At 38.4% G+C, this 9,314-nt stretch overlaps 1 protein-coding gene across 1 annotated transcript in view; it reads right to left on the bottom strand.

The window, feature by feature from the left end:
* Nucleotides 1-9,314, bottom strand: part of obscna (obscurin, cytoskeletal calmodulin and titin-interacting RhoGEF a) — a 49,239-nt gene that overhangs the window by 22,863 nt on the left and 17,062 nt on the right. Inside the window, exons 19-31 of the mRNA XM_017304275.1 lie at nt 9,007-9,273; nt 7,703-7,978; nt 7,331-7,597; nt 7,193-7,219; nt 5,751-6,017; nt 4,857-5,123; nt 4,507-4,773; nt 4,128-4,394; nt 3,533-3,799; nt 2,305-2,571; nt 1,570-1,839; nt 468-746; nt 110-367 (exon numbers count right to left, since the gene is read on the bottom strand). Of these exons, the coding sequence (XP_017159764.1) occupies nt 110-367; nt 468-746; nt 1,570-1,839; nt 2,305-2,571; nt 3,533-3,799; nt 4,128-4,394; nt 4,507-4,773; nt 4,857-5,123; nt 5,751-6,017; nt 7,193-7,219; nt 7,331-7,597; nt 7,703-7,978; nt 9,007-9,273 (3,246 nt within the window). The remainder of the gene's footprint in view (nt 1-109; nt 368-467; nt 747-1,569; nt 1,840-2,304; nt 2,572-3,532; nt 3,800-4,127; nt 4,395-4,506; nt 4,774-4,856; nt 5,124-5,750; nt 6,018-7,192; nt 7,220-7,330; nt 7,598-7,702; nt 7,979-9,006; nt 9,274-9,314) is intronic.

The raw sequence follows: 9,314 nt of genomic DNA, 5'->3' as shown, positions 1-9,314 counted from the left end.
TTTGTAAAATGTTATATCTGAAGAAACTTTTGATGCAAATGAAATTAGAAAAAGACCACAGAATAAAATTWGACTTTTCATCCTGATAACAAGAAAAGAAAATAATCACCTGTTACAGTCAGTTTGAAATGGCTCTGCACATCTCCGGTATCACAGGAATATAGGCCAGTATCCTGGGGCTCCACATCATGGATAAGAAGCAGATTGACTTTACCCTCCTTGCGCATCTCATATTTATCACCACTTCGAAGTGGGACATGGTTGCGCTTCCAGGTAACCATGGTGATGCAATCAGATGTAGCACAGGACAGAAAAGCTGTCTCTCCTTCCATGATGACAGTGTCTTTGGGTTTCTCCTCAAACAAAACTAACATTTRAAGCCAAATGTTAAAGTTCAAATAAGTTCAAATGAAAACTAGATGATTTAATCTGGATGTGCACTTCATCTCCCYCTTTTTTTTACCCACCTTTGGGCTTAGGGAGAACCAACAGTTTTGCAGAGGTCCTTTCTTCCCCAACTACAAATGCTACGTTGCCGGTCTCCTCTGGTGTTGTCATAGTGAGGACAAGGCGGTGCTGGCGGCCACGGCACGTCATCTGGTTCATCTCGTTTTTCTGCAGGGGGCTCGAACCAAGCCACCACATGCCCTCGTTCACGTCTGCATGGGTCAGCTCGCACACAAACACAGCGTCTTCTCCAGCTGTCACTGTTAGGTCCTGCAGTTCTTTCACAATCTTGACACGCTCTGCGGAAAAATAAGGAACAATGTCCAGCCAGTTCTTTAGATAAATGAAGTTGAGAATGATCAACTTCAGCACACCTAAAAAAATTTTCCTCACAACTGTTTTTTTAAATCAGGTTATAAGTTCCTCTACCTTGACAGAAGCCCAAGCCCCATCTGAAGAAAAGCAACCCTGGATCATGATACTGTCACCACAATGTTTCACTATGGGTATGGTGCTCTATTTATGCACAGTGTTGTTTTCGCCATAAGCCAATCTTTTGGAATTGGGACAGTAAGTTGAAGTTTGATTTTAGACCAGAAATCAAACTTCTGGTCTGTTCAAGGGATTTTTAGTCAGCATTGGATGTTTTCTATGGAAGAAAATGCTTCTATCTCTCAACCCTACTCCATTGTCCAGAAAAACTGGGAATAAAAGAACTTAATATTGAGACACATCCAATAACAGTCATACATTCCTGCAGCTAAATCAGTTACTGTCAGSCTCTTCACATCATCCCTGACCTCTTTTCTGATTTTAGCTCAGTGATGCAAAATGACCAAATACCGAGAAATGCTTTAAGTTCCTTCTTGTTAATCAGATTCGCTATAACTTAGAGGATGTGTCTACCAAAGAACACTGGATGCTAGAAAAAGAAGTAACTGTTTAAAGRGGTTCTTTCATTTTATGAATTTTCTACAAAAAAGATTTGGATGTTTTTAAGCTGAAATGCATGACATGTTTATTACATCAAACGCTTGTTACTCATTTATATTGGTGTTAATTTTTTRTATCAGATAAAAATTAACAGGGATATTAACAGGGGTCAGAATACATTGCACCTACCCCTCACAATCAGTTTGGCAGTGGTTTTCTTTCCTCTGGTGATGCAGCAGTACTCCCCAGCATCCGCCAGCTGCAATTTCTTAATCTCCAGAGTGTGCAAAGGGCCTTTTTTTCTCACTATGTAATGCTCTCCGTCTTCCACCACAGTGCCGTCATTCTTCCAAGTGACAGGAACATTAGCACTAGAAACTTCACAGGACATGAGCACAGATTTTCCCTCGGTAACCACTTGGCTCTCTAGTTCCTTCTCAAAGTACACAGATGCTGCAGCTGGTAAACACAAAAGGAGAAATTACATTTGCACAAACATGTGASGTTATTGTTCACTCAAGGGCTTGACTGGGTGGTAGATAATTATACAGTGTATTTATTAATCAGTGTGTCAAAAATTATTGTACTTACCAAAACTTAATATTACTTAGCTTATTAATTTCCTTTGTTCTTTACATTATTTCAAGTAAAAAAAAAGAGATAAAGTAAAGTATTCACCCATGAAAAAAATAAAGCTGTAAATAAAGTCTAGTTAAGCCAAATTCTTTAGTCACTATCATCATTTTGGCTTATTAAATAGCATATCCTGTACTTAATTCACAGTCTTGCAGGTTAGGGTGAATGCAGCTTTGATTTTATATTTTACAATGAGCTCAGTTCAAATAAAAAAAAGTGAATCCCAACCTTAAAAGGATGAAGAAAAAAAATTAAGTCTACAGAATGTAAGCATCATATTTCCCTTACCTCTCACGTTGACTTCAGCTGTTGTCTTTTGACCTCCAATTACGCAGCTGTATTCTCCAACATCCTCTGGTTGTATGTTTCTGATGGTCATCTCAGCCATGATCCCTTTCTGTGTCATCTGGAATCTCCCTCCGTGGTACAGCTGGTCCTCCCCTTTCCACCACTGCACKGGCACCCCRGCCCGGGACAGCTCACAGCGCAGACACACATTCCCTCCCTCYGGAGCCTCCTGGTTCTTCAGACCCAGTTTGAATGTTAGAGGGATGGCTGGGGAAACAGAGGGTCAAAAAAAKTAATTTACACAATTATTGCAGTATTTTGAGAAAACATAGCTTAGGTTATGGTTTAGATGGAAAATACAATACGTATGGCTACAAAGCTTTGAAATGCATTAGAACCTCAACTGAATAATGCCAGAGTGGCCTGTGCTGTATTATAAAATACCTGGGATATTTACACTCAGTTGGTTAATTTTCGCTATAATAAGTTCTTATACCTTCCTAAAMGTTCAAGACAAATAATATATTTCTTATACTGCATAAGATTTCTCCAAATCTTTGTCTTCAGGTAGCTACAACTCAATCAATCAATCAAGTTTATTTTTGTAGCACATTTCACCAACAAGGCAGTTCAAAGTGCTTTCCATCATAAAATTAGCAAGTATTTATTTGGGTTTTCCCTCAAAAAGCCCCATTTTGCTGGGATTTATGCTTTGAATGGTCAAGTGTTACACATAATTCTGGGGTATTGCCTTCTGCAAAGACAGYGCATCCCCTGTTGCAATATTTGRACTTTGTAACTCTGCAGACCCACATACTAGCAAAGGTAGCTTTAATTCTCAAGTACTGCAATGTGTAGGTACAGCAAGTCAAGGCATGGTTAAATATTAAAGTACTGCCTAGTGTGGCTAATTCACATTTTTATTAGTATAATTCATATTAATACATGTACATTACAGAAGCATAGTTTATGTAAAAAAAAAAAAGAAAAAGTAAAATATGATCATTAAGTCTCCTCTGCAACATAAATAAGTTTAAGCTGCTGTGGTGCAGACAGTTAGAGGAGTGAAGATATAGATCATGCATCATGCTAAAAAGTGAAAAAAAAAGAAAAAAGTTGAGAAGAAAACCTATTGTGTCCTTTGATTTTCATTCAGTTTAAGATCATTTCTCTCAGACATGGAAGCTGTTTCACCTCATGAGATTTATAATTTAGCAAGTACTCTTACGTGTAATTGTGAGATGCGCTGTGGTCTTGACATCTCCACACATACAACTGTAGAGCCCGCTGTCCTCCAGTTGGGTGTTTTTGATTGTCAGCTCCATGATGCTGTTTCGGTTTTTAATCTGGTACTTGAAATCACTCTTCAGCAGCTCTTTCCCTTTCGTCCATTCCACAGCGAGGCCGGGCTTTGACAGTTCACAGCTCAATGTCACGCTGTTTTCCTCCTCCACCTGCTGGTTCCTTAGCTTTGTTTTGAATGTGACGGGCGGAGCTACARCATGAAGAAAATGTTTATTATTTACGTTGCCTTGGGTTTTTTGTTTAGTCCTACAGTTTTTATTCAAGGTTTTTTGATTTTTAAGTAAGCCTCCAGATCTTCTGCTAACTTTTACTTCAGTTCTATAATATTTAGTATGCTCTAACAGCTGAACTTTCTTTTTTTTTTTACTATGGAAAAATACCTTATTTCAACAATTCCTTGAAAACATTGTTTTTATTTTACGTATAAGCTACTGGCTGAAATTAACAGTATCGTATCAGCACATTTCACAAAAACAGAAAGTTTAGGCCTTATTTAATTGCGTTTTCTTTCTTCTAACCTTTGACTATGAGCTCAGCTGTGGATTGACTGTCCTCTGTTTTGCATGTGTATTTTCCAGAATCGCTCTCCTCCACGTTGTTGATGATCAGCTTGGTGAGACCTCTCTCTTGTTTCATCTCGTACTTGTAACCAGCCTTCAGGATGACTCTGCCTTTTCTCCAGTCGACCGGAGYGCCGGGTTTGGAGAGCTCACAGCAGAAAGCTGCACTATCTCCTTCCTTCACCTCCAAATTCTCAACATCTTTCTTGAATGTCACAGGAAGAGCTGGAAAATATCGTAGGAAGTTTCTATACAGATGATCTATTTTAAATGTCTTTAACGTTCTTACTTTGCAGAAAATGTTGTGTCTTCCCCATACGTTCAACATGAATCATACCTCTAACTTTGATGTCAGCTGAAGTCACAGCAGTCCCCGCACAACAGCTGTATTCTCCTGCATCTGCAAGAGTTACAGTTCTAATCAGCATCTCTGCTGCTCGGCCCTCCTGCTTTATCTCGTATTTTTCTCCATCCTTCAGAAGTTGTGCATCTCTCCTCCACTCTACTGCTTGTCCAGGTTTGGAAAGTTCGCAGCGTAATGTTAGACAACCATCCTCCACTGCTTCCTGGTTCTTCAGTTTTTGCTTGAATATCACTGGAATTGCTGAGGGGGAAAAAAAMCSCAGATCTATTACATCTTCAATGCACAAGATGATTTCATTTTAAGATGGTAGTRGTGTGTCTCACCAGTAATTGCAACACTTGCTGTAGTTTTGACATCATCACAAATGCAACTGTAAGAGCCRCTGTCCTCTGGGAGGCTTTTCCTGATGAGAAGCTCTGGCTTGGAGCCGTTTTGCCTGATCTGGTATTTCTCACCGCTGGTGAGCACAACGTCACCCTTCTTCCACTGCACTGGGAAGCCCGGTTTGGAGAGCTCACAACAGAGTGCCACGCCATTTCCCTCCTGCACTTGAATATTCTTCAGATCTTGAATGAATTTAATGGGCCTTTCTACATTAAATAAAAKAAATATACTCAGACTGTGACTTGTTTCGTCCCAGTAGCACAAGTTATTGCATAAAGAATACTTTTGATCTAAGCAGTACACCCACACTAAATTTTAGCACAATAATCTTTTCGTCCCTCATTACACTCATCCTCCTCACCGCAACCTCTCTTCATCACACATAATTTGATTAGATTCTAAAAACGTATTTCAGTTTTGTCAAAACCATTAACACAACAAAAACGCACTAGAATACTAAACACAGCAGATTTCTTACAGATTCAGTCATACATTTACATTTATTAACACTGTTCCTAGCATAAACTAGTTAGATTATTGACAAATCAGTGTTATTTCATCATGCTGTAAAATTCTTGTCACCATTCATCATTTTTCTCTTTGCTACAAATCTTATCTTCATTATTTCTCCAAAACTCTTAAGTGTCCTTTAATTTAAATGTATCACACAYAGAAAGGTAGTGGAGAATGTGAATTACAAATTAACAGTCCTTGGTAAACTGTATTTTGTTTTTGTTTAAGTCAAGAAATATCTTCTTAAACCTGAAAATGCAAACTAATAACAATGTTACTTTTTCCAGACAAAGATTTAAGCTGCATGAAGTTGCACGCACCATTCACTGTGATCTGAGCTGTTGTCCTTTCTTCCCCACATACACAGGTGTATTCTCCAGAATCCTCCACTGTGAGGTCTGTGATCTTCATTTCCACCTGCAGGTCTTTCTTCCTCATCTGGTATTTGTCTCCATTCCTAAGTAGCTGTCCTCCTCTCCTCCACTCCACTGAGTTAGCAGGCTTGTTGAGCTCACAGTGCAGAGCCACAGCGTTGCCCTCTGTGACCTCCTGGTTAACTAATGGTAACTTGAAGCGTGGAGGGAGATCTGTCAGTAACAAAAAAACAAAACTTTTTTTTTTTTTGTCATGGTACTGAGCTTGAGAGAGGATAAAACCGATGGCAGTAATGGCAGGGAATGGAGGATGTCTYAGGTGAAAGGTAGGTGTCCTGACATGAAGTATCATGCTCGTAATGATCTCTATCTATTCCGGTCATAAGTAGATTTCACCCACTTATACCAGATTACATGAAAATAATTATAATTTAGGTAATGAGTCTTTAACTAGGTGGCACCATGACACAACACACCCTTGTTTTGATGTGGAAGGACTCCAGTGGATCTCAGAAAAGTACACATCCCTGTTGAAATTCCTGGTTTTAGTAAAAAAAAAAAAAAAAGAAATAATAATTTAAAAACTTTTCCACCTTTAATTCATATGTTGTGTAATTAACAAAATATACAATCTAAGCTAATATTGTGTTTAAGCATCTTTAAATTGAATTTCAGCTTTCAGTCATCTTTGGTAAATACTTAAAATACATAATAARAAATCTGGAGATTTCTTTGAACATTACTTAAAATGAAGTAATGTTCAATTGTCCTTCAATGTCATGTCCATCGTTTAGCTGAAGTCCTAGTTTGCAGAAGACACAAAGGATTGGAAAAACGTCATTACACAAAGGAGAAGTACAGAAAATTGTCACCTTAGTATTAGTTACTAAAAAGGCGTAGCACTCTGGATAAAATTTCATTGAAATCTTAGAAAATATTTTTTATCAAGAATAAATTGGACAAGACATGTTCACAATTTGATAGATTCTGTTAACAGCCACTATGTAATGTTGTTAAATATTCCCAAGAGAAGAAGACTGGAAGCTGAATATGAATCAAAATATTTTCAAATGATTTAAAATTTTTCTACTTTGTACTTTCATAAAAACAGGCATTTTCAACAAGGGTGTCTAATTTTTAAGATCTACCATGTAATTTCACTTACATGAAGAAACAAACTATGCAAAAATACAATTGTTACTAATGAGTCAAGGAGACATCAGGAAARGAAAATATGGCAGAATGAACACAAATCACAGCTACATTAAGCTACGTTTGGGATAAACAGGTGGATGACGGATGAAGCAAAAAGTCTTCTTTAGGGTTTCAAGACATAAAGGAGCTGACACTGTGAGCGTGTGATTTTTGGTTTTTATTTTGAGGCTGACCTCTTTGACGTCTGCGCTCAGGTGATTCTGTTGAATACACGGTAAATCAATTTCACAGAAAGAAGAATGTAATCTTTGAAATCATTAATAGAAAGTGTTCCGGTGTATTTTTAGAAGCCATAAAGATTTCGCTCTCACCTCGCACTCTGAGCTCAGCACTGGATTGGCTGTGTTTGGTCTTGCAGGTGTATTTGCCAGCATCGCTTTCCTCCACGTTGTTTATAATGAGTTTAGTTAGATGGCCCTCCTGCTTCATTTCAAATTTCTCTCCTGGTTTCAGGATCACTCTGCCTTTTCTCCACTCCACAGCAGCTCCAGATTTGGAGAGCTCACAGCAGAAAACTCCACACTCTCCTTCTTGGACCRACAGGCGCTGGAGTTCTTGTTTGAATGTGACAGGAAGCGCTGAAGTGGTGTTTTTGAAAAAGATCCGTTAAACAAACATGCTGGTCTGCTCTTATTCAAAATTGTACAACTGCTATGAAGGTTTATTTTTATACCCCAACGTACCTTTGACTCTGATTTCCGCTGTGGTTTTCTCATCGCCAGTAATACAGCTGTACTTCCCTGCATCATCTGGTTGTGCGTTGACAATAGTCATTGAAGCTTTCCTTCCTTCAACCTTTATCTGGTATTTATCACGGCTTAACTCTTCAGACAGCACCTGACCCTCTTTCAGCCACTGAATAGGGACTCCTTTCTTTGACAGCTCACATTGTAAAGTCACACTATTCCCTTCTGCCACCTCTTGGCTCTTCATACTCACTKTAAATGTGGCAGGAACCGCTATTAAAACAGAAATAATTGAGAGAATTTAAACCAAGCAAGGGCAAAAATACAGTACTGGGCAGTAGTTTTAGAAATACTCACCATTGGCATGAATGCCATATTAAGTTTGATGATACATTAATGATATATTTTAATTTTTTACAGGGTGGAATGATGGTAAAACATACAATTATAGTAAATTTTGAAAACATAAATTGAGCGCACAGTTTTTCAATTTATTGTTAACTTTCCCCTAATTCACATATCTTTCAAATTAAATAGACAGACTCAAATATATCCATACATCTCCAATGATATTTGGACTACATGGTTTTATTAGCCAAAAACAACACCACCACCATGCTTGACAGTCTGTACAGTGATCCTAAGTGTGCAMGCCTCCCCTTCACTTATCCAAAATGCTCTCACTGTCACCACACAGATCAACCTTTGTCTCTTCTGACACCAAAAAATATTCTGAAGGCTTTTGGGTTTTCCATGTGGGCATTTGCAAATGTTACTTGTGCTTGGATGTTCTGACAAGGGCCACGATCCCAAACACACTCAAAACACACTGCACTGGATAAATCAGGCTAATGATAAGTAGCCCTGACCTCAACAAAATTTAAAACAATTGGACTGTGCATAGACCACACCAAGAAACCTACCAATTTAATTAACTCTTATTTGACCAGATCTAACATGCAGTGAGAATTGTTTGTTGCATCCTTATTGACATGTGAATTCTGCTGTTTTTCAACATCTTGCAAAGAGATCTTCATCCAAAGACTGCTTCCAAATGGAGGGTATGCATTTATGAATTTAGCTTACATTGTGTGAATCTGCTAAAAGATTAAGTTCAAGCTTATCCACTCATTTTTTTAGGCTTTATCACTACAACCTAGAAAAATATTGATTTAATGCAGTCTTTAAAGCCCAAAATTAATATTGTCTTCGTGCACAAGCTGCATGTTTGTAAACTTCTGGCAAGCACTGAATACTTAGGAAGACAAAATGCACTAAAATTGTCTGAAAAAAACCCATACCAATTACTTTTACGGTGGCCTTTGTCTTCTGCTCTCTGCACACACAGGTGTAGACGCCGCTGTCCTCGGGCACAGCATCCCTGATGGTCAGTTCCAGGGTGGAATCCCTCTGCTTTATCTGGTACTTCTCTCCATTCTCCAACTGCTCTCCTCCAAGCCTCCACTCAACTGGGACACCAGCTTTTGAAATCTCACACTGCAGTGTGATGTTGTGTCCTTCCTCCACTTGCTGGTTCTTCAGCTTTTGCTTGAAGGTCACAGGAATGGCTAAAAGGTAAAAAACAAAAAAAAATAAAATAAAATAAAAT

Source organism: Poecilia reticulata, linkage group LG4 (assembly GCF_000633615.1).
Source record: "Poecilia reticulata strain Guanapo linkage group LG4, Guppy_female_1.0+MT, whole genome shotgun sequence".
NCBI lineage: Eukaryota > Metazoa > Chordata > Actinopteri > Cyprinodontiformes > Poeciliidae > Poecilia > Poecilia reticulata.
This window is presented reverse-complemented; position numbering and strand designations above follow the sequence as displayed.